The 24,934-nt window shown below is 49.4% G+C and overlaps 1 protein-coding gene across 1 annotated transcript; it reads left to right on the plus strand.

The window, feature by feature from the left end:
• The first annotated feature begins 1,311 nt into the window (after positions 1-1,311).
• On the plus strand, positions 1,312-23,640 carry CSNK2A1 (casein kinase 2 alpha 1). The gene is made up of 13 exons (XM_027894984.1): positions 1,312-1,434; positions 12,646-12,843; positions 13,808-13,919; positions 14,874-14,975; positions 15,397-15,447; positions 16,251-16,310; positions 16,991-17,074; positions 17,432-17,542; positions 18,366-18,467; positions 19,358-19,458; positions 20,176-20,324; positions 21,557-21,643; positions 22,284-23,640. The coding sequence occupies exons 2-13, from the start codon at positions 12,743-12,745 to the stop codon at positions 22,397-22,399; spliced, it is 1,176 nt and encodes a 391-aa protein (XP_027750785.1). The 5' UTR covers positions 1,312-1,434; positions 12,646-12,742; the 3' UTR covers positions 22,400-23,640.
• The last annotated feature ends 1,294 nt before the right edge of the window (positions 23,641-24,934 follow it).

Here is a 24,934-nt window from a genome sequence, read left to right on the forward strand (position 1 = left end):
GGAGCGGTCCCAGGGGGGACCTCCAGCCCTTCCCCTCCACCTACCCCACCGCTCTCCCGCTCCGGCCCCACGTCAATGCCGCCGCGAAGGTGTCGGAACAATCGCCTGACAAAGAGCTATTTTTAGGGGCCGGGGCTCGGAGCGAGGATACGGCCCGGCCGCTGACAATGGGGGGAAGGGGGCCGGGCTTCCCCCGTGACCACTCGGTAGCAGAAGGACCTGTAAGATTTCCTCGATGACCCAGGCCCGTACAATACAAGGAAAGCGCGAGAGGGAGATACCCCCGCCAGGACGAGCTGCTCCTTTACCTAATGGGAGTGACCCGGGGCCAGGGGCTGCCAGGTTCGGGCCAGCAGCCTCCCACGGGGGAGACACCCACATCGGGGCGGGGGGGGAAGTGGGGTGAAGCCTGGTGGTGCTCCCGTATGAAAGAGCACAGGGATGTCTGTGGGGGTCAGTGGGGTGCAGACATCGCTCAGCACAACCCCCTCCCCTCCAGCTGGATCACAGCTCCGAGTCAGAGCCTGGACATGGTGGGACACCAGCAACCACCCCTGTGCGTCCCCAGCCAGTCCCGCTCTGAGGGTGTCATGAGCCAGGGGGGCTCAGAGGAGGCAGCAGAGGGGTTGGGCTGAGCCCTGATGTGTTTCCTCCCACAAGGGGGTCTCCCCTGGCTCAGCCTGCACCACAGGGGTCAGTGGACCATCTGCTGCGGCCAATCTTTGAGGGGAAAAAAACTAATGCCCTGGGATGCCCATCAGGAAACTGGGGTTAAAAAGGAGAAAGGCAGGGATGGAAGGTCACGGGGTACTTGGAAGAGGTCAGGGCTCAGCTGCTGGTGGCACAGTGCACACTGCAGAGGGATGAGCCCCTTCCATCAAGTGTGGCGCGGCTCCTGTACCCCAGGGCCGGATCCTACCGCTCTGCAGCGACCCTGGGGGTCAGGTTGGCTGGGAAAGGGCAAGTGGCAAGGCCGTGGAAGGGCCATGGAAGGGCCGTGGAAGGGCCGGTCCCGCGGCCTCTTCGCAGGCCGCAGTCGCCCCCTGGCGGCAGCCCCCGTTCGCAGCCCCGCGGAGGGGCCGGGCCCGGGCCGCCACCGCGCACGGCCAGGCCCCACGGCGCGGGAGGCCGACATATCCCCCGCCGCCCCCCGCGCCCCGCGGGGACACACCGGGACACGGAGCAGGGACACCCTCCCCACAACCCCACACACACACCCGTGGACTACAACTCCCATCAAGCCCCGCCGCGCGCCCCTCCCGCTCCTTCCTCCCGCCCCCCTCCCCAGCGCACGCCCCCGCGGCGCGTGGCGGGGCCGCGCTGGGTTCCGCTTCCGGCGCGCCTCGCTGTGGTCCCTGCGGCGGCGGCCGAGCCTTGTGCCTCCGCCATATTGTCTGTGTGCGGCGGCGGCGGCGGCGGCGGCGGCCGCGCCAGGTACCGGCGGCTCCCGCGCCCGCGCGGGGCCCGCGGCGGCGGCGGCGGGCGGAGGGGGCGGCGGGGGAGAGGCGCCTCCGCACCACCTGTGCTTCCCCCTCCCCGCCCCCCCCCTCCCTCCTCGCTCCGCCGCGGGCGCGGTGTGGGGCCGGGGCCACCCCCTCAGCAGCAGAGCGGGGCGGCGGCGGCGCTGAGGGGCGAGCGCGGGGAGCGGGCGGGCCCGGCCCGGCGCGGCGGGGAGGGGGCAGGGCCCGCCGCGTCCTGCCCGCGGAGGGGCTCCGAGCCCCCGGGGGGAGCGGGCAGGGGCCGCGCAGGGGTCGCCCCGCTGGCCCCCGGGCAGGGCCGGGGCCGCTCCTTGCCGCGCAAGGAAGGGCCATGCCCCGTGGGACCGGGGCCGTCCCCTCCCCCCAGCGCCCCCGGCTCGCTTATTCGGGCCGTGTAGGTGATATTTATCTAAATTGCCCGGTCTCGCCTCTCCCCCGGCCTGCCCGGAGAAGCGGGGGGATGCGGAGGGGCAGGGAGAGAGAGGCCTGTTTGTTGGTGCTCGCCGCCACCCCCGGCTGCGCAGGGGACTCCGATCTGGGCCTTTCTGGGCGGAGGGGAAGGTCGTTCTCACGGCTTCTCCCGCCGGTGTCTCCTCTGGAAGCGGCGGTGGTCGGTCCGGTCCCCGCTGCAATTTGGTTCATTGTGCCTTGGGGGCAGCGAGCTGCGTGTGGCTGTTTGTGAAATGTGCTTTGTAAGTGAGAGGTCAGATAAGATTATGGAGCCCCGTGTGTGTCAGTTCACTTTATTCTTAGTCAGGGCTTTGGGTGAAACCAATAAAGTTTGGATTATGAACATTCAGGGAAAGAGGAGAGGCAGGCACCCATCTCTGCTCTCTGGTGAGCAGGGACAGGACCCAGGGGATGGGTGGAACTGCCTAAGGGGAGGTTTAGGTGGGATCTCAGCAAAAGGTTCTTCCCTCAGAGGGTGGTTGGCACTGACCAGGCTCCCCAGGGCAGTGAGCACGGCCCCAAGGCTGCCAGAGCTCCAGGAGCGTTTGGATGATGCTCTGAGAGACAGGGTGGGATCGTTGGGGTGTCTTGTGCAGGGCCAGGAGTTGGACTCGATCCTGGTGGGTTCCTTTCAACCCTGATAGCCCCGAGAGGGGTCTGTGATGATTTGGGGTTTGTGCTGCTCAAACATGGGCTGGGGCCTTGGGGAGCTGCTCCCTCAGTGCCAGGATGATGTGTCTGGAGGGGACTGTGCCCTGTGCTCCACGTGTACCCACCTGGCTCCTCCGGGAAGCTCCGTGTGCTCCCCAAACAACTTGGGAAGAGCCCTCAGAAGGGCTCAGAGTCAGCTGGGTACAGCAGGAATGAAGTGGACACCCGGTGCTTGTGATTTATTTACTGGTTCTTGGAAAGCACTTTCTTTTCAGGAGCAGAATTGCTCAGTTTGGTGCTTGTTGGTTCTGGTGACGAACCAGGGTGCTGGGTGTGGGTCCCAGTGTGGATTCCACATGCAGCATCAGCAGGGGCAGGGGAGTTGCTCATCCCTGTGTCGTTCCTGCTGGTGGGATGTGGAAAAGGGCAGAGGTTGTGCTTGGGAAGACTCAAGGCAGGATTTGGGGGAAAATGTGAAGCTTGATCAGCTCCTTTAGTCCTAAAAACTAGGGTTGGTTTCTGAATGTTCTGATTCCTACAGCACAGGGCCGTGCTTGGGTAAAACATACCAAGAGTGGCCCATCCTCTGTGGAGACACTGGGAAATGAAAACTGGAATGGGAATGTCCAGTCCCATGGACAGGGCAGGGCACTCTGCCCTCAGGAGAAGATCCACCCATGCCTTGCAGCGGGAATCCCAGTTCTCTGGGTGCCTCCAGGCAGAGGAGGGCTTTTTGTAAAGGTGCAGACCTTTCCCTGAGCATGAAGAACGTAGATATTTGGTGGTAGGCAGCGATCCTTCCCTTTCATCTTGGCAATGGGGAGAAATTTCCTTTATTTCGCCTTTCTCTGGTGATTGATGGCAATATCTGATAATATGATTCTATTGTTAGTGAAAACTGCTGTCCTCTCGTTCCCTCGTGGCTTGTGGTAGAGTTGGGTGTGCGTGTCCTGCCCTCACACCAGAGAGTTTGGCCACTCACCTGCTGCCCATGAGGAGCTGAAACAGGGAACTTTGAAGGGAACTTTGTGGATTGAAAGAATTGGGTGCATTCGTGTGGAGTGGGTTGGGAGTGGAACATGGGCTGCTGAAAGGTAGTTACAGGTTTGTGGAGTTACAGAGAAAGAAACTATAAAAGGGACAAGGTCCCAACTTTTCCCAGCCATATTAAATGGTGGGTGTCCTCACAGCTTCCACTTCAGTTGTTCTTCTCCATTTTCTCCTTTACAGAACTAATTTTCTCTTTTTGTCTTTCCTCTTGTCCTCTGAGGAATAAGGGAAAGGGAGGCAGGAGAAGGAAATGGGTGACATTGTGGTGGTGTGATTAATTTCATGTCACATTTCTGAAGAGGCAGGGATTTATTTCTGGGTTACCAGACCTATCACCTCCACTATTCCTCCATTATGGAATTGCTTACATTAAGGTATCTGTTTTAGAAGTTCCCTGGATGAGATTGGTGCCATCTTAGATCTTACTGTCCCTTAAGGGTCTTGAGAGGGGGGAAAAGACTCCCAAATTTTAGAATCAAGAAGGGCTGCTGTGACTCAGTCTGGCTGCAAACATTGACCGTAAGACGGCTCTTGGATAATTTTTCTGAGCTTGGATATCTCCTTCCAGGGGCTTCCAAGAGCTGACTTCCCTGGAATTTACAGAATGTAATTGGAGAAAAGGAGTTCTCCTTTGGACCTACAAAAACTGCTTGAAAGAGGAGGCTGCAGCTTTCTCATCTGTTGTCAGTGCTGGGTCTGAAAGCACAGTGATTTTCCAACCTGGTTTTTCAAACCTTTCGCCATCAAGGTGCCAAACTAACGGGTCCACAGGAGAGGTCGATGAGAAATGGGATTGTTGACGTGGTCATGGGATCAGGGGCTCATGGATGTCTTCTGTTGGTGGGGTGTCAGCAGCAGAGGAGCAGCAACGTGAGCGTGACACGAGTCTCACCTGCTCCTGTGTTCACGCTGCTCTGGGCAGTTTCATTCAGGCAAATGATTTTATTACCCATTTCATGGTGCTGCTTTGGGAAGCTGAAGAGCAGAAGTGGGGCCTTGGAGTTCTTTGTGGACTCGGTACCACCACAGGCTCACATTTGGAAAGTTACAACCTCAATAATTCTGATTTTCCACAGAGTTTATTTCTGACAGTTACGTCCTTCTTACTCACTTCTACTTTTTAAGGGACGTTACCATTTGCAGGGAGGTGGTTTCTGAAGCAGGCTGTCCAGCTGCTGGCCATGTAATGGCTGGATCATATTATGGCAATTTATTAAACATGAATGGTGAATAAAATGTGTACTAGATGAAAGCAGAAAATAATTTTGAGTCAAGGCAGAACTTGGCTGCAGGTTTCCCACTGGATAGTCGTGTCTCTGAGTGTTAACAGCAGTCCTAGAAAATTAGAGGTTATTCACTCCATTTTTGCAGAGAAATAGGCTCTGCCCTTGCCCCTTCTGAAGCAACCAAAGGCTAAATTAGTCTCTTTTAATTAATCCAAGTGTAGGGAGAGTCCAGTGTGCTGTGCAGTGCTAACACAGAATTACGTGCCAGAACTTGCTTTCCCTGGGTGGGAAAGGTCTGGCTGTGGTGGGAAGAAATGCCCCCGGTTCCTCCTGCTTGTCCGGGGAGGCAAAATGGAGCCTCTGCCTGTTGTTGCCAAAGCCCTTGGAGAAGGCATTTTCTCGGAGCATCTTTGCACACGTGTGTGTGAGTTGTCAGAAAAATCTTTATTTTTAGTGTTCTGAAAATGGATGAGCGTGGACGCGCACAACAGATTAATTTCCAGTGTAGGAAAGCGAGAGCTCCTGCAATGTTCCTCCTCTTCCAGGCTTTGTCACAGGTTTCTCTGCCTGTTACCAGTGTGCTGTTGAATTCCACCATCTCTTCCACACTTTAATTGTACTCCAGAAGGAAAAGGGGGGCTTTTTGCTCGCTGTGCAGCGTCCAGATTCATTTCACCTCCGTTTAAAAATGAAATTACAGGTTTTGGCACAGTGGCTTTGCTGGAGGGTGTGAAGGAGGATGCTGTGGGGTTGTTTGGCATGGCAGTGGTGGGTTTCAGCATTGGTGTCCACAAGGGTTGCACTGGTGAGAGTGCTGTGGTCACCAGGCTTCAGTTCATCTCCAAACGCTGGGGTTAAATATTAAAATCTTGGTTGGTACATTCACATCACCTTCACTGTCAGGAGCCAGCACTGGGGTTTATACAGTTCTGACTGTGTTTAAAATTTTTTGTATATATATAGAAGTTTCTAAGCCCAGCACTGGGATGTTGTGGTAGGGTACCCAGGGCATAACAGCTATTAAACTGATTGCTGGAGTTTAATAGCTTTTTTTTTTTTTTTTTCCTTTTTGATTTTTGGGGTGGTTGTAGCTGGGTTCATCTTGTGTCAGTAATGACGAATTTTTAGAGGATTATGTCAGAACTTTACTTTCTGGCAGGGGTTTGCACCGGGTGGTTCTTGCTGAGCCTGCTGGATGCCAGCTGAGCACTGGAGATGGTCTGTGGTGCATCGCTGGCTCAGTGGAACAGCTGATCACAGGGATTTCCTGAAGAAATAGTTACATGCCGTGTAACTGGTTTATCCTTTGGCTCTGGTAACTGTTCCTGCCCCTGGGAATTGCATGGTCAGGTCAGGTGGAACGGTACAGCTTTTGCAGGTGGTTGGTACAGGTCAGTTGTCCAGGTTCAGGGTAAATCCCTCTCTGTACATGAACCAGAGTCAAATCAGCTGAACAATTGGCCTGGCAGTGCTCTGTGCCTACTAATTAGTGAGGAAAACAACTGTGTCACTTAGCAGCAATTAGGGAGTAGAACTTTCCAGGGGACGCTGCCAGTGGAACCTGATGTCAGCTGTGAAGAGCCTGTAGCGGTGCTGAAACATTCCCCTTTGTGAGTCTTCAGGAAGAGTTCCCTGGCTGGGATCTCAGAAATGGTAGTTTTGGTGACTGGAACACTGTCTGAAGCTCCAGCAGTAGGAGCTTTAGTTTTGTTAGTGTTCTTGGAATAAAAAAGAACTGTTCCCCATTGAAGTCTCGCTTTGGCTTCAGGACAGGCCTGGAGGGATGTACCTCCAAAAAAACTCTCCCACCTTTCCTGCACTCCCTGCTCGGCCTGAACTGTCGGAACTGTGGGGAAAAGGTGCCTGCAGAAGGCTTCTGTTTGGTGTGTGTACAGGGAGGTTAGTTTGGCAGTTCCTGGTTACATTTACAGCCATTTTTATGGATTGGTTGTGTCAGGATTCCTTGGCACTGGCAGTAAGGATATCTGCTGTGTCTGTGGGAGGCTGGAGCAGTGGCAGGAGCACCCAGAGGTGTGGGGAAGCAGCAGAACCTGTGCTTGGGTGCTGGGGCTTGGGTGTCTTGATGGTGTTGCTACCCAAGATCAGCCTTGGGATTTTGTACCTAGAAAAGCTTTCCCTTTGCTCCGTGTGCTGTGGACTAAATTAGCTCTGAAAATATGAGGGAGAGTCCGGGGATCTGGGCGAGCAAAGTGGGGAGACAGGAGTTCTAAAGATTGTCCGTTCTGGATAAAATCCCTTAGGAGATGGAGTGAGCAGCATTCCCATCACTGCTGCCGGAGGAAATCCCGGCTGTCCCGACCCAGGTCCGTGTGCTGCTGCCAAGGCTGACGCTTGGCAAAGCACGGTTGTCCCACCAGGCTGAGACAGTGGAGACCCATAGAGGGTCTGTGAGAGCTCTGCTACAATTTAGCTGTTACAGGTCTGAACACAAAGGAAGACAAAGCATGACAGACCTTCTGCCAGGAGGGTGTGTGGGCACCAGAGCCGCTGCCAGGGCGTCCTGGAGGGTGACAGACATGCGAGACGCTGCTCTCGGCGCTGGGAAAGTGGGACAGTGAAGTTTTCCCCAAGACTGTGCAGGGTGTTGTGAAACGTGGAGCGGCAGTAAAACTGAAACCATTCCGTGGTGGGTCCTGTCACTTCCATACGGATTGTGATCCTTGTTACACAAGGGATAATTTCTTCATTGGCAGGAACCACAAGGAATCTGGGGGGAGGGAGATCGGTCAAGCTGATGAAGGAAGAGCCAATCTAAATTTTAGGATATTTCCAGTTCAGAATTACTCCAAGATGTTTTTTCCAGCATAACTAAACCTGTCAACTGCTTTCCCTAATGACTGGCCATGTCTTGTTTTGAATTAATCACAATGGTACATGTTTCTTTTTTAAGGGAATGTTGAGGCCTTTGGATATCATGGTTGTTATTCCTCACAACCAGCTATTTAGAAGAAATCTGCAAAATAACTTTGGTGGAAAACGCAGTTAGAGCAGATTGTGCTGTTCCAAAACAATACCCAGGGAAAAGTTCGATTTCAAACCTTAGCTTTTCCTTTTTACTCAGATTTTAAAATCTCTGCTTCTATTGATGATGTCCCTTTAGCAGGGGAGTGATCTTCAGGAAAGGATGTAAAGTGTCAGCTTTGTTAATCCAGGTTTGTTTCTATTTTAGCTGTAAAATCATAGAAAAATATAGGTTGCAAGGGACTTCTGGAGGTCATCTCTTCCATGCTCGTATTGCTGCAGTTTCAGCATCATGAAAACACACAAACTGGGTTCTTTTGTGAGATTAAGCATATTTTTTATTAAGTTGATCACTGTTATTTCTCCTTCCAAAGGTAAGCTGGGTGCTGGTTGATGTTGGCTGCCGCCAGGCTGTACTGTAGGATTTAGGCGTTTCCTGATCTTGTAATTTCCGTGGTGTCTCTCCAGTTGTAGATACTCTCCAAACTCTGAAGGAGCAAGTGCTCTTCCTTGGGAGGATTACAGGGCTACGTGGGCTATGTGGAGGAAATCATCAGCAGTTTTATCTGATAATTGTGATGTTTCCTCGCCCTAATAAATCACGCTATACACTTGTGATTTCAGAGGCCGGGTTTAAGCCGTTTGCCATGAAAGGTAACATCTTGCTTGCAGTTGTAGATAAAAGAAAGGAATAACCTTTTGATTCCAGACTCTGTACTGTAATTCTGCTCTTCTGCACTGACAGAGCTTTTCTTCTTTCACAACAAACCTGCTGCTGTCTCAGCCTGTTTACAGTCTTAGCCTGGCACAGTCGCCGCTGTAATGAGCTTACGTGGGGAAAGTACAAGTGAGAGCAAAGTCTTAGACCTGTTTGGCCGATCTGTCCATCTCGCTTCTCTCCTCGAGAGGAAGGTGAACTTCTCTGGGACAGTCTGTCTGGAACTGATAAAGTGATGGGAGTGTTTTCTTGGCTCTTTTGAGTTCAGCTTGGGACAATTCAGGTCCTGTCCTGGTCCTCTGGGCCTGCTGTGGGCTCACTGAAACCAAGTCCAGGCGGGTCCTTGCTGATAAAACCGGGGTTATGTGGTGTTGGATGTGGTTTGCTGGGTTCACTCCTCTCCCTTTGGATGAACTTGGATCTTCCTGGCAACGCACCGTTCACATGGAGGGCAGGTCATGCTGTGAGCAGCAGCTCCCAGGGAAGCCGGTGTCAAGCGGTGCTTGTGTTCCTGGGTGCATTATTTATACTCCAAACCTTATCCACAAAGGTCATCGCTTGGATAGCACTTGCAGGGTCCTGGGGACACCAGTCTGCTGGGAAGCTCTTGGCTTCCAGCTCACTGGGAGCCTGTGGGAGTGCTGTGTCATACTGGTGCAGCTTCTTAGGTTTAAGGTTCTCGGTGAGTAACTCGGCTTGAGAGAAGCTGGATGCCAAAAACGTGTCCATTTTAAAGGAGAAAAAAGATATTCTTGTCCAAAAAAAAAAAAAAAAAAAGGCAATTTTTACTAGGGGCTAAGTAGGTGTGTTTCTCAAACTAATCTGCATGGATTTCTTAGCTGTGTTTTGTTGCTACTTGCTGTAAGTGGATACGTCTGGAAGGACAGAGGGTGTAGGAAATTCCTGTGCTCATCGGAATAGGGGCTGGAAGTATGGATCCTTCACAAGATATCACATCCCCCATGGGGGCAGGGGCTGCCCTTGGAGTTAGAGTGCATTTCAAGGACAATTAACATCCCTTTTTCAAAATGAAGGAGTTTGTAACGGTGGTTTAAGTTAAAATGTTTTAGAGATCAGATTTAAAATGAGCACTGAGAGGCTTTTTACCCTTTTGTTGAACTTTGGGCACAAAATGTCTAATCTTGCCAAGCTGCTCAGACAACAGGGTACTGCTCTGTGTCCTTGCACAGGGAAGCCCTTGCAGTGAATAGCGTGTCAGACTGTAGCTGGGAGCTTTGTCTTCCTCTCTCTGTGACCTTTGGTGTGTTTTCTGAAAGCTCATGGTAGTGTTTCCTAGTTAAACACTTCTCTACCAGAGAAATTAAAATTTTGACATTGTGGGTTTTTTTGGGGATGCTCAAGACTGTATTTGACATGGCAACCTGATCTAATCACATCTGCTTTGATTAGATGATGTTAAGCAGACTTTTCAATATAAATTATTCCATGATTCTGTCATTAAAGCAGGAATTAATAAATGACAACATTCTGTTTGGGTTCTGCAGAAACAGAACTCATCTTTTGTAACAAGCTCAAGACAGTTCTCTAGGTGCACTCACTGCTCATTCTGTAGATTTTCTGCCTGAAAAACTGGAAGCTCAACTGATGTTTGCATGTCAACACCTGTCCCCATTATCCGTCCTTATTTGTGTCATTCCCTTCTGCCAAGGAACTTGGATCCACTGCAAAATGATCCCCCTCCAGGGGCAGTGCAAGAAAAATCTATCCGAATTCCTTGGCAGTTTTGAGCAGAGTGAGTGAGCAGCTCTCAGGCAGGGAAAGTTTTTATATATGTCTGTAACTTTTGTTTGCTTCAAAATTAAATTATCTCTGCAGACTTTCTCCCCTTCCTGTATAAAGAACAGCAGACAATGATACCTACCCTCGTAAATAGACATTGTGTGCCATTCTTAGAAGCTGCAGTCGATGATTTCCTGAAAAAGCCCTTCTCTGAGCAGCCAGTTACAATGTGCTGCTTGAGCTGGGCTAGAGCTACGTGACAAAAAATAGCCACTGTGAAATTTGATCTATCTTTAGATAATGTGATTGATTTTTCTTTCTTTTTTATTCTCTTTTTTTTTTTTTTTTCTTTTCTTTTTGCCTTGCTGAAGCTGATCTTGCTCAGCTGGGTGAGCTGGAACAGCCACATGTGCTTTACTGATACCGGGTTGTGCTTAAAAAATTAAAATTGCTAAGTCATGTATAGGTTCAGTTAATTCCTACCCAAGGAGTATTGGGCAGAGGAAATGAGCCAGTGCTTCTCCTGCCAGAAGCACATGGAATGAGGAGAAACAAAACCACCATGATTGAACTTTGAAATCTAATAAATTTCACTGTACTAGAGTGTTCTAGTAAACTTGCATGCTCTGGTAATGCCTGGGGACGTTTTTGGAATATACATCTAATTTCTAAGTGTCTGAGTCATGCCACATAAATGCTTTGAGGTCTTAGATGATTGCTGCCTCATCTTCTGAAAGTGTGTTTTGTTAGAGAACTAATATTTCGTCCAGGAATAGGCTTATTGTATTTTTAGGAATACTTCATATTCTTCCATTAGCTGCAAGCCAGGCTGAAGTGCCCCATCCTTACCCTCTTGGTGTGAGGCCTCAGTGGACTTTGGGACAGTGCTGTGTCCCTTTTTAACCTTGGGACTGGGTCCTGGAGCTGCCTCCAGCACCATTGGTGTGTCAGTAGGTCGAAAAATAACCCAGCTGCTGAGCTTTGTCCATGCTGGAGAGCCCTCATGGATGTTTCTGCCTCTGGATTGCAGGACCAGCTGCTGGTCAGGTTGTGTGGCACAGTGAAGGGCATCAGGCCTGTGCCCCCCAGGTCCTCCAACATCCTCACAGCCAGTGGTTCTTGCTGGGCCCTCCCAGCAGCTGAAGCATTGCAGACCTTGAATAACCAACAGGACACTGCCAGGAGAGCAGGATTTTGCTTCTAGAATTTTCTTCTGGTCTGCATTGTCCTGATAGCCTGATAACTGCTCCGAGCAGATTTCTAGGTCTTTTCTCATTAATAGCTGATTAATGGGGCTATGATTTCCTCCTGCAGTCCGGCAGTTGCCTGTTTTCTGTGAAGGAGTAAGGTTGGCATAGCAAACCATTTAGGTCACAGTGCTGCCCACTGCTCGAACCCATCCACAGGGCTGGGTGTCCCTGCACTGAACAGAGCCCTTCCACGAGACAGCTCCCCTCCCTGTCAGTCATCTGGAAAGCTGACAAAGAGATTCTTTACTTAAACACCTAAAAATGTGTCAACTCGTGAAAGATTTGAGAGGTGCAAAGGCACCACATTTATTTTAGGTAGGATAATACTGAAGTAAAATTGTAGTGAGTTACTGTTGTCTTAGATATTCAGATATAGATGATAAGATATTTAGGTATAAATGATAAAAATTGAGAGTATTTGACAAGCAGTAACTTTCTTTTGAGTGATTTTGACTAGTCTCAATACTGATAAAACCTAACAGAAGCTTTGCAAAGATCACATGATAAGGAGGAAGAGTTGGAGGTGCTTACCAAGTGCTTTGGACAAGCAGATGCCAAGAAACATCTTCAGACCCTGGCAGCAGAATTTTTTCTCTGGAGTTTGAGTAAAGCATCGTAATCCAACACAGATGCTGCTGTCTTTTGGACAGTCAGATTTAATGCCTTGACTGTAGAAAGTCGTGACTAAAAGGGGTTCCCCTTCCAGCAGAATTGGTTTGGGTGGCACAAGATGGGGGAAAGATGAGATTGCAGCCCGTGGCTGCTGCTTTCGCTCTGGAGCTGAAAAGGAGTCTGTCTGCAAATACAGAATTCATGGCATTTCTTTCCCCTTGGAAAGTTATCTCTGCAACCAGAAGTTGGGAACAACATGCTGAAAGTTGCGAGATTTGGCGGGGGGGGAAAGGGGGGGGCTTTGTTAGCGGGGCCAAGTGACCCGTCTTGTGTGAGGGAGAGCAGACAAATTGCTTCCAAGCTGTGACAAGCGATCTCAGGCCTGTGGCTGGGCTCCAGCCTCTCCTTCCCAGCAGCTTTTAATGATTAACCTAAATACTTTTATAGTACCTCGAGAATTTAACCTCTGGTTCATGTTCTCTCTGCAGGTGGAGGAATCTGAGGCCTTTCTCCTCCTTGCAGCGTTGCGGACCAGGTCGCCTCTGATTTCACATCTGCTCGTTTCCGCCTGCCAACCTGTCTGATATGTCGGGACCCGTGCCGAGCAGGGCCAGGGTTTACACGGACGTGAACACACACAGACCCCGCGAGTACTGGGACTATGAGTCGCACGTTGTTGAGTGGGGGTAAGTCCGGGGGCTGCCTCTGCGTGTCCCTGCCCTGGGATCGATGTGTGTGGGGAATTCAGGCCCCTGTGAGGCTTTATCCACGCTCCTCGGCAGATGTCAAGCGTTAGGATCGCGGTGTTTCTTCCAAGGAGTGTTTCTTGTCAAACTTTGAAATCCTCAACTGCCCAGGAACCTTAAAAGTTTGAAGAGTTTTTGCCAGGTAGTCAGGAAACATCCCCCTTTCAGAGGGAAGAAAGTCTTTTTTCTGAAACAGTCTAACCAGCCCTGAGTGCAAGGGCTGAAAAGAAGTGAAAAGGCTTTCGAACTGAAGTTGCTCCTGGCTTGGATGAGCGAAGAGGCTCTGCAGACTTAAATAGGTAGATGCTATTTTGTGACTTGTTGCTCTCTGCGAGTGACTGGAAGAGACACGGGGCTGCTTCTCTTTGAAGGAGGGAGGTGTCTAAATTGAGCTCATGACTAAACCGTCCCAGAATCAGGCAGCAGTGGCAGCAGCTTCACAGCTCTGCATTCCTGCTGGGATGTGGAGGGCCCAGGCAGAGCTCTGCCCTCAGCTGTGCTGCAGTTCCCAGTTTCTGGAATGTACACAGCCGTCGGAGCATAAGTGCTTCTTTGTGCCTGGTCTGTTTTTAAACAGGCCGGCACTTAAGATTTTGCTCTCGCTGGCTTTGTTGATTTTTAACAGTATTATACAAAATAAAATGTGGCTTCCAAATATAGAGAGACATAGCTTGAGTTTGCTAATGCTGAAAAGATAGTTGGGCTTTCAATCCGTAGTTCTGGATTGAATCTGACTGGGGCAAATAGAAATTCCCTGTTTCTCTCCTAATTCCTAATCACCCTGGTCAGGAGAAGACATTGGTTAATCCCTTTTGTCTGGAAAGTGAGGCAGTGATTGAGTGTTAAGGAGCATTGTCATGGAAATGACTGAGCTCTTTGGAACTTTAACCTTTTCTCTCCACAGAAATCAAGATGACTACCAGCTAGTTCGAAAATTAGGCCGAGGCAAATACAGTGAAGTATTTGAAGCCATCAACATTACAAATAATGAAAAAGTAGTTGTTAAAATTCTCAAGGTGAGCTGGGGATTGGGCAACAGATAAAATCTGTCTTGAGGTGATCAAGAGGCCAGGAAGGGCTGTTTGATGTTCTAAAACTGAAATCCTTAAAGCCAGGCTTTGGAGTGTCATTCAGTGAAACAGGCCATCATTTTGAGCCTCCAGATACTCACCCTGCACTTGGTTATTAAGTCAGATCTCCGCCTGTAAGGAATTAGGCTCTGTCTTAGAGAAGCCCTCACGTGCAACACGTTTTTACCTAGAGCTAAGCAACGCTTCAGCAGCTGACTGCAAAATTCTCACCTGCTCTAAGTGCTGGACCCTGGCATGCTGTCATGGGCATGGCCTTCCTTCAGTGACCCTCCAATAGCCCATGGACTTCTCATAGTTCAGCATTTGTCCCGTGCCAGCTAAGAATTTTCAAAGTATCATAGAATCACAGTACTGTTCAGGTTGGAAAAGCCCTCTAAGATCATCGAGTCCAACCATTGCCCCAGCACTGCCAAGCCCACCACTAAACCATGTCCCCAAGTGCCACATGTGTATGTCTTTTAAATACCTCCAGGCATCCCTCTGCCACTGGAGCAGCCTGTTCCCATTGACAGCCTTTTCCATGCAGAAATCTTTCCTGATATCCAACCTAAACCCCCCACTGGCACAACTTGAGGCTGTTTCCTCTTGTCCTACCACTTGTCCTATCAGATCATGTTCAGAGAGCCTTAAAAAAAAAAAATCTTCCTGCCTTTCCTTCACATGAAACTATTGTCTGTAGCTGTCAGGGTTGTTTGGTTAGGAAGGAGACAGCAGATATCTGAGCCCTTCTTGGAGTGATGCATACTCGGGTTATATTGCAAAGGCTCTGATGTATTTTGCTGATCTGCAGTCACCTGGGTGTTGTCATCTGGGTGTTGAGCTGTTAGCCTCACTTTACTGCAGTGCTTTATCTTACACTTTGGGTTTTTTATTTTTCAGCCTGTTAAAAAGAAGAAAATCAAGCGTGAAATCAAGATCTTAGAGAACTTGCGAGGCGGGCCCAATATAATCACCCTTGCAGATATAGTAAAAGATCCTGTGGTGAGTATGGGAGCAACTGAAAGGGTACTCTGGGCTGCTGGGTGAAGTTGCTGTGTTTGACTTCAGCTCTGATCCGGGTTTTTGTTTATCCCTGCCCTTAAATCCTGCTTTTGAATTGGCTAATAAGATCAGCTCTTCATCTGATAAACTTCTTGTAGAGAGCCCTTCCCCCCTTCAGCCCCTCACTCTGTGAGGAAGAGATACCAGTGAGCTGAGAGAAGTTAATTCATTCTGCAAACAGCGCTGCCGGGGGCTGTGGGCTTTGGCTCTGCTTTCTCTGTCTGAGGAGAATCACAAATATGTCCGAGGCAGAGGAGTTTTGTGCAGTTTTAGGAGGGAAAAAAATGGTTTAATTAATGATACCAAATGGAAACATATTATCTCAACGTAACATGGCTGAATACTTTTCTTTCTGTTTTAGTCTCGGACACCCGCTTTGGTTTTTGAACATGTAAACAACACAGACTTTAAGGTACAGTGTGGGATGTGAACTTCCCATTTTTTTTTCCATTTGAAAGCCATTCATTCTGTTTTTTGAGGGGAAAGTCAAATACATAGAGCAGGCAGGCTATTTAATCAGTTCCTTCCAGCATAGAAACTGTACTTAAAGGTAAATACAGTTGGGATAGAAGTTTGTAATTAGTCCTTCAGTACCATTTTACCACGGAAGTTAAAAGGTGAGAATCCAGATTCCAAGTGGTATTTCAACTTGGGAGCAAATGGATCTGTTACTGGGTGGCCCATCATTACCTGTCTTTTTGAATCATTTGGCTTTTATATGTACAACTCTTTACTGAAGCCACTTTAAACCTGGACAGCTGTTTCTGTGGCCTTTCATACTTCTGGGAGTAGGGATTTAAATGGTTCTTTGTGCCCTTCCTACTGACCCAGCTCAGGAGAAGAAAGGCAGTGCAGTGCCATTAGGAACAGCTGTTTAATGTTGCAGAGCACCCTCAATCTTCTTGTGACCCAAAGTGCAGGCACAGCCCATCGTGCTGGTGCTGGGCAGGTGCAACTGGAGGTAGATGGTGACAGGGACCAGAATGTGCTGCCTGAGCAGAGCTGGGAGTAAACTATTTATGGGATTTGTAAGGGGAGAGGAACAGACTGAGCAGAGCTGGGTGTGGGATCAGAGTGGGAAACTTGAACTATTCCTTCATATGGGTTATGAGAGCTACAGCAGCCCAGGACAGAGCAGGGTTATTCTGTATTGGCAGGGATGTGATGGGGTTTTTTGGGTGTTGAACACTGATATGATGTGTTTGTGTCCCACAGCAATTATACCAGACATTAACAGATTATGATATTCGATTCTACATGTATGAGATTTTGAAGGTAAGCCGGTGTTTCGCTGTTTTGGCTGTTTATTTCTAGGATTTACTCTCAGCTAATCCCGTAGAGATAGTTCCATGTTGCTGATGATAGTGACACATCACTAAGGGAATGGAAGAGAAAGCCTATGGAAGAATTGGCAGAAAAATATCAACTCAGTATTGATTTTTTTCAGCCTTGTTTCTGCAACAAATGCTAGTCTTTTTTTTTTATTATTTTATTTTTGAGGCTAGCAGAGCCTTTCAGTACACTGAGATAGCCTAAGATCCTGAATCAGAAGTACTTGTAGCCTCTGAGAACAGACAACTGTAAGCTGTTGCTGGCTGGGTTTGTGCTTTAATGTGACGTGAGTCAAATGTCTTTGTCCATTCTTCTGAAACAAGTAATTTTTTCTTTAGGAGTCTGGAAAAGGGGGCCTTGTTTGATCAATAATGCCTAGTAACTATGCTCTTAGGGACTCTGAAATTCCAGTTTTTAGGAGGGAGCACATGAAGTGAAGTCAGGGCACTTGTGTTGCTGAGACCTCCCTTTGAAAGGGGGGCTCTGTGATCGGTGAGTCTAGTCCAGAATATCTGGGCTGTCCTGCCATCTAATAACACTTGGTGTATGTGCAAATACTCCTGAATATGGTTGAACTTGAGAGGTCCTTGTGACTCCAGCATCTGTTTCTTTGTCCCCTGCAGGCTCTAGATTACTGCCATAGCATGGGAATCATGCACAGAGATGTCAAACCTCACAACGTCATGATTGACCACGAGCACAGAAAGGTAGTATGAGGAGGCTGGGGGGGACAGGGAGGGGGGATCCTGCTTTTCTCTTGGCAAACTGGGATCCCTTCTGGGGGTACTCCTGTGTAGTGGTATTAGCAGACCCCTTCAAAGGGCACTGCACTCCCCTTGTGTGGAGGAGAACTGTAAAATGAGCTTCTGTGTGCTGCTTTTTGAAGCTTTTATGGGGTCACATGTACAGGCAGGGTTGCAAGAAGAGGTATTTTATTCCCACTGGTTGGTGATATGGGTTTGGGGAGAATATGTAAGCAGATACTCTGATCAAATGAATTTCAGCCTCTGGAGAGCTGTGGAGCATCCCTTGAGCCTCTTTTCTTTGTTTTCTTCCATTTCTAGCTTAGACTAATAGACTGGGGTTTGGCTGAATTCTATCACCCTGGCCAAGAGTACAATGTCAGAGTGGCTTCCAGATATTTCAAAGGACCTGAACTCCTTGTAGATTATCAGGTAAGAACTACCAGGACTTCTCACTGACTTTTATGTGGAAAGTCTGTGCCATTTCAAGGTAACAAACCCAAAACTCATATGTCTAGAGAGTTGAAGCTAAAGTCAGTTCCAAAATGTATGGCAGAAAGCAACCATAAAATTAAAGAAATTCTGAATTAAAGAAACTCATGGGTAGTCAGTCTCAGGACCTGAGGAAGAGCTGCAGAACTATCATCATGGATCTTGGAATACAAATGCTGAATATTTTTTTAGCGAGGCTGTGTTTGCAGTAAAGGTACAGGAATGAAACAAAGCCCCTGTGGGAACAGCGAGTACCGCATGAACTTCTAAATTAAGCTATAAAAGCATCCCCATATCTGATGGCAGATTGCATTATGGAAATCACAGTGTTCCTGGTGACTTTCAGACTGTACTGGTTCTGAAAAAAAGGCACATCCTCACCTGCCCGTGGACCTTGGGGAGGCCACGCCTTTTGTTGCTTGTTGTGATCCCTCCCGTCCCCACGCTCACTTCAAAATGGTCCATAACACTGGAGCCTGCAGTGAAAATAGAAAAAGGCACTGGTCTTTAATATCCTGGTGGAGAGGGATGGAACTAGGATACCTGCTGTCCTGCTAATTGCTGTATCCCAGTTTAAGTAACTGGAACACTGAGCTAAACAGTGTTTAGGGTTCAAGATACGTGAAGATAGTTCAGTCTGTTTCCAGCATAACGTGACCATGTTTTTTGTATCACTGGAGGGAGGGGGGTGGAGCCTGTTAGTTTTGGGAGTCTGCTCTGCTTGATTCATTAGAAATTGAATTGTCCTTCTGGTTTTGTACAGATGTATGATTACAGTCTGGATATGTGGAGCTTGGGTTGCATGTTGGCTAGTATGATATTCCGAAAGGAACCATTTTTCCATGGCCATGACAACTATGATCAGGTGAGAGCTGGTCATGTACAATCTCTGTTCTCTTAGCACCATGAAGATTTCCTGCTTAGGCTTCTGTCGAGTGATCTGGAGAAGGATTTAAGCTTTTCTCTAATGGCTTCTTTGCTCAGTTTGAAGCCACATTCCTTTTCTCAAGTGTGCAAGATTATGTAACCAATTAAATGGAAATGGATTTACAGAGCTTTGTACTTAGGGGCTCCTCAGTAGGAGTCTGGGAAAAGCTGTAACAATAGTTACATTACAGCTGGTGTGTTCTGGTGCACAGATTTGCTATTCCTGAGGTTATGTGGAAAGCCCCTGCCACTATCCACCTTCCCCCTTCTCTGTACACAAACTGCATTTGCTGCAGGTTTACAATCAAGATTCTGAAATCCTTGATGCGTTGCCTTTAGGCCAGAATATTTATACTTAAACCTTTACCACATGCTCTGCATGTGACTGACATGCAAATATTCCAGAACAGGGACCTTTTATTCTCCAACCTCCATTCTGGACCTCTCTGGGGTGGTGCTTTACCCTTCACATGCAAGATTCAGAGTTTCTGCTTTTTCTGACCAGTTATTCTTGCCTTCCCCTTCTCTTGGTTTTGAATGTTTTCTTGCTATAGTGTTGCAGGGCCTCCGGTTTTAGAGATTTTAGGGTATGTGGCTCCCTCCTGGCTGCCTTGGGGTACTGAGCTCTGGCTGTGAGCTCTGGCACGTTCCTGGTGCTGGGGACTGTGTGTGGCTGGGGAAGCCAGAGCCACACGGTGACCCTGTGGCTGCTGGTTCAGAACTGAGACCAGGTTCACGCTCCCAAGGGAATGTGCTGCTGTATCTTCCCACAGGCTCTGGCATTATCATCTCCTCACAGTAGTGACTTCTTTTTCTGTTTGTTCCCAGCTGGTGAGGATAGCCAAGGTGCTGGGGACAGAAGATCTGTATGACTACATTGACAAATACAACATTGAGCTGGATCCACGTTTCAATGACATCTTGGGCAGGTGAGCCGAGGTCTGGAGTCTCTTTGGTAGCTCTGGATGCAGCTACAGCTTTGTCAACAGACCTTGAAGCAAACAAAAACTTAGGGGAGAAACCAGAGCCAGAATTCTGGAGAATTGTCACCTTGTGCCTTTCGTCCCTTTTGCCAGTGCTTCCCATAGTCCTTTATATGGAAATGGACCTGAGGAAAGATTTTTAAATGTCATCCAGGCAATAAAGGAACTGCTGGAGCAGAAAGCATGAAGGGCAAAGGCTCTCTCCAGTCTGAGGGGGGAAAAACAGTGCTGTTTCTCAGCATTACAGCACGGAAAAATCAGGTGCTGCTTCAGGTGGCATTTACATATTCTTTTTTCCCCTCATAGAGTTATTTCGTGCGACACTAAAACTAAAGGAACCAATGTCGGGGGCATAAGAGAAGAGCAGGGCCTGGAATTTTAGGCCTGTAATCCATTCTGAATGAATCCTGCTGCCGTGCAGGGGCTGTGGTGGCTGTCCCTGGGCTGTGGTGGCCTCGGTGGCCGTGCGGGGGCCACGGCAGCTCTGCCACCGCGTGGAGACGCAGTGCACTGCTGCTTCACGTCCCACAACACCTCAGCCCTGCGGCTGCTGCCACAACCCTCTCAGGGACAGGCATCTGTCACAGTCCCTGCTCCTTAAAAGAGTGAATTTTGGCGTGGCTGTCCCCTGCCCGGCCTGATTCGGGTCTGTTTTCCCCACAGACACTCCCGTAAGCGATGGGAGCGCTTTGTTCACAGCGAGAACCAGCACCTGGTGAGTCCAGAAGCTCTGGATTTCTTAGACAAGCTGTTGCGATACGATCACCAGTCACGACTCACAGCGAGAGAAGCCATGGAACACCCCTACTTCTGTGAGTATCAGCTGCTGCCCTGAGAGATCTGCCTCTGGGAGGTCTCTGTCCCCATGGGTTGTGCAGGTGGGGACTGGGAATGGCAACAATAATAAGCCTGGTCTCTGCATGTGATTGCACCAGAGCTGAGGCTGCTGATCCCTGGGGTGGGTAAAACAGGCCACTGTCACCTACACCAGCCAAGGAACCAGTGTTGGATACCTGTGTTGGGCCCATGAATCAGCAGGTGATATCAGGGAAAGTCACCTAAGTGATGTGATTTGGGGCTGCTTTCGGCAGGTGTGCTTGGATTACGATGTTTTGATAAACCCAGAGATGTCTGGTTTGTGGAGAGTCAGGCCTTGGGTTTGCAAGCAAAAATGTAACTTCCGCTGGTAAATGTTTTTAAATGTGTGCTGGTTTTCACAAATACTGATATTTAGGGCTTTGAAACAGCTGCAACAATGCAAAATGTCAGCATTTGCTCAGGTGTGAGTTTTTCTTCTTGCTGCTAAAGCGACCCCTGTAATTACAAACTGCAGAGCTGTGCTGCACCTGCGGGAAATATTCCAGTGAAATGTTTTGCAGGTATGAGCATTAGTAAAGCCAAAAACCCGGAATGTGGGAGTTGAATGAATAATTTGGGTCCACACAGAGATACAGGTGGTGCTGAGCTCAGCATGAGGAAAGGCAAAATTCGGGATTCCCTTGTCTGACACGGGAAGCCTGGGAGGCAGGAAGGGGTTGTCCCTGTTCAGGTGAGAGCATTATTTACCTGCAACTGAAAGTAAAAAGTTAGTGAGTAAGCTGGGATCATCTCACAGAAGACAACAAGCTCCAGTGACACTCCTGACAGCTCACAAGCTGCTGTGAGATGCGTATAGAGACGTGACACATGATTGTAATTAGTGATAATCTATCTGCTTGCTACACCCATGATCTGGGCTTGGCCTTCTGCAATTACACAGTTGCTTAGCACAGAAAACACATGAAACTTCACCTTAATTCCCTTCAGCTTTTCCTGTCAAGAAGTCCTGCTGACCCCCAAATCATGTTTAGGTGCCTTTCCCTGGTATGACACAACTCACACACCTTCCGAGCGCTTCCCACTGGGACAAGGGTGTAAACTTCTGAGTTCTGGTAGATGGTGGTTTGATGTGCCAGGACTGGCTGAGCACAGAGGCCACGGGCAGTCTGTGAGCCTCAGCAGCTCTTTGGCAACACAGCATCTAAGGGTAGTGTGCTCTTCCTAGATCCCATTGTGAAAGACCAGGCTCGGATGGGCTCGTCCAACATGGCGGGTGGCAGCACTCCTGTCAGCAGTGCGAGCATGATGTCAGGTCAGTCCTGCTCTCGGCTCTTCTTGGTGATTGCTGTGGTAAAGAAGCATTTTGTGTTGTGCTGGGTGGGTGTGAGGATCCAGGAGGGTGAGTTCTGCGGGTGGGGCATTGGGTCATCCCCTGGGACTGGAGACAAGGGCAAGGAGGGCTGCAAAGAAGTGGGTGGGAGAGCAAGATAAATAAGGCCTCGGGCAGCCTGACCTGCTTTTCTGGTCTCGTTTTAAAAAGTGCTTTGCAGTTGGATTTTCTGGCAGCAGTTTGAAGGACAGTGCACTGGAACAGGCTGCCCAGAGAAGCTGCCCCATCCCTCAAAGTATTCAAGGCCGGGTTGGATGGGGCTTGGAACAACCTTGTGTGTCCCTGCCCGTGGCAGGGGGGGTTGGAACAAGATGAGCTTTAAGGTCACTTCCAACCCAAACCATTCTGGGATCCTGCCACTCTTCTGCCCATCAGTGACTCTTCAGTCAGCCCTTCTCAGAGGCCACAGAGAACCGTGACAGATCTTTAACCTCAGCTTACCTTGGCAGCTCTGAAAACATAACTGACCTGCAAAGCCACCGCTTGGTTTCAGAAGCTGAGCTGTCCCAGGTGGCGACGCGCTGTTTTCACTCTAATCCCTGCTTCCCTGTCTCTTTTCCAGGGATTTCTTCAGTGCCAACACCTTCACCCCTTGGACCCCTAGCAGGCTCACCCGTCATCTCTGCCACCACCACCCTGGGGATGCCGGTTCCAGCTGCTGCGGGCGCCCAGCAGTGACAGGCTCTGTCTCCTGCTGCCTGAGCTGAGTCAGGTGGGGAAGAGGTTTCCCCCCCCTCCACCTCTCCTCAGGACGCAGCTCGTGCCTGGCAGGGGAAGGGAGGGGATGAACGCTTTGGAGACACCGTGTCTGAACTGTTGCTTGTGGATTTATAGTAGTTCAGTCATTATATACAAAATTATTATAGGCTGATTTTTCTTTTTTTACTTGAACTTTTTCGTAACTCAGGGGATTCCCTGAAAATACCTACAGATGGAATATTTCTTGGACAGTTTTTCTTTCCCCCCCACCCCACCCCCCCTCCAAAAAAAAAGAAAAAATAATACTCTTCATTTAATAACAAATGAATCAACAGCATTTCCAAGCTCTTGCATCCTGCTGGAAATCTCTTCTCTTCACGTTCCCACCATTATTCCTCCACGAGCCTACACCTTGGGGGATTGTGCTCTTCTCCAGAGACTACCAAACCAAGTCTTCGTGAGGCAGGGGAGGGGGATTCTTAAAGTACCACTCACTTGAACCCCATGTCCTGCATATGTCCCAGCCAGGGTACACTGAGGAGACAATTCCAGTAGGGAGAGGTGGGATAAGCTTAAAAAGGAATAAGTGCAGATAATGTCCAAAACCCTAATTGGATTGGATAATGTCTCCTTAGGAGCCAACCAGAATGCCAACTCACCCCTTGCATGTAATTTTAGTCTTAAAAATGAGGTTATTGATCCAATTGGAGTCCTTGCCACCTCCCGAGACAGGTGCTCCTGTAGAGTAAAGCCCTACTCTGATCAGCTCCTTTCTCACAGGAGGGTTTCTTCCTGCCGTTGCTTGGCTTGGATCTCTGGAATTAGTTTGTTATTGGGTATATTGTTTTTAAATTGTTTCTATAGGTTTCGAGCTGGTGGCTACTTAAAAGCTGGAAAAAAAAAAAAAAAAAGTCAGACCGCGCCAAGTCCGATCCCACATCTTCACCCACCATCCCCTCCCTCACGTGCCATGTGGTGAGAATACCAGTTACCTCACAGTCTTGTAAATATGCACTGAGAGGAAGGAGCAAGCAGATGTTAACTTAAACTGAAATGGTAGACCAGTTAATTGTGGACAAATATTATCATTGACAACAGAAAAAGCACCCTTGTTACAGCCCTGCTACCCCTTGCTGTGTATATATACTTTGTCCTTCATATGTGAAAGATCCAGTGTTGGAATTCCTTGGTGTAAATAAACATTTGGTTTTATTTATCGAGGTTAGATTTAAGTTCCCTGTGTAGAGGCCTCCCCTGGGTGGTGGTGCAATGACACGGCAGTGGTGGCAGCCACTGTCCCTGTCACACACAGGGGGAGCAGCGCAGAGGGGCCTCACACAGATGTCACAAGCCAAAGTATCTCCTGGGAGAAGGATCTTTTGCCATAAAACCAGAAAAGCCTCCTCTTGTGTCTCAGCCCTGATGGTGGGGCGATGAGATGATGAACCAATTCTTAGGGTTTTTTTGTGTGTGTTGCCATTCATTGGATTTCAGTGACTTTTTTTTCCAGCCACCTGTTTGTGGGACTCGGCTGGTGTGCCTGCAGGGGCAATGTCACCCGTCCTGGGTGACCTCCCATCCCAAAGCCATTGCAGCAGTTGTTGCCCTGGGTGTTGGGGGCTCTTCCCATTCCTCAGCACATGCTGATGCCTTGGCCTGTGTCTCCTGCCTGTCCCCAGCACCTGTCCCTCCTCTGGGGGTCATGGCCACGCACTTCCACATTGCTTAGTTAATTTTAGGATGGAGCATGTGGGCTGGATCAAATCCACTCCTGGGACATAGAGCATAGCCCCCCTCTGTGAGGATTGCTGGCAGGGAGACAGGGTTTTCCATGTACACCAGGGTAGCTTTCTCCTCCGTGATGTCATCCAGTGGGCATACGTTGTACTCAAGTCTTTTATATCCTAAAAATTGTGTGAAAGTCGGACCGTGTTGACTGTTACCTCAATGTGCTGTAACATAAAAGCACCAAGTGTGACAAAATACAGCTTGTTTGTGCCAGGCTGTGACCTGCACAGGACATTTCACCCAGTGCTTCTGTTATTCCGAGCGAGGGAGGTTTGCACCAGGATGAGGTGGATGGAAGAGGAGACTTCGGGGGGCTGATGCTCCCCAATGCTTGCCAGCCCCTTCCACATGGAAGCACGAGTGTGGAATGAGCTTTCTGGGCGCGGCAAGCCCTTACACGTGGGCGCTTGTTCCCACGCTGCGGGTGCCCCGAGGGAACTCGGGGGGGTTCACAGGTACTTTTTATGTAGCGGCAGCAGCTCCTGGGTGCCGCACCACTGGGGCCGCGTTACGCACCCCGGACAACGCTGGGAATTGATCCGTGCGGGGGCATTTCGGGGGGGTTTTTTGTTTGTTTCTTTATGTTGTTTCTGTTCCGAACGACCCCCGCGCACGCAACTGGGGGCGGGCACGCGCCGGCTGCGCCCTCCTCTCCGCGCATGCGCGGCCGCTCCCCCTCCCCACCCTCCGCCCGCGAGACCCGCCTCGAGGCGCCGCGCCTGCGCC

The sequence above is a fragment of the Empidonax traillii genome, unplaced genomic scaffold (genome assembly GCF_003031625.1).
Source record: "Empidonax traillii isolate 1590-97213 ecotype Southwest subspecies unplaced genomic scaffold, ASM303162v1 scaffold448:size1359114, whole genome shotgun sequence".
NCBI lineage: Eukaryota > Metazoa > Chordata > Aves > Passeriformes > Tyrannidae > Empidonax > Empidonax traillii.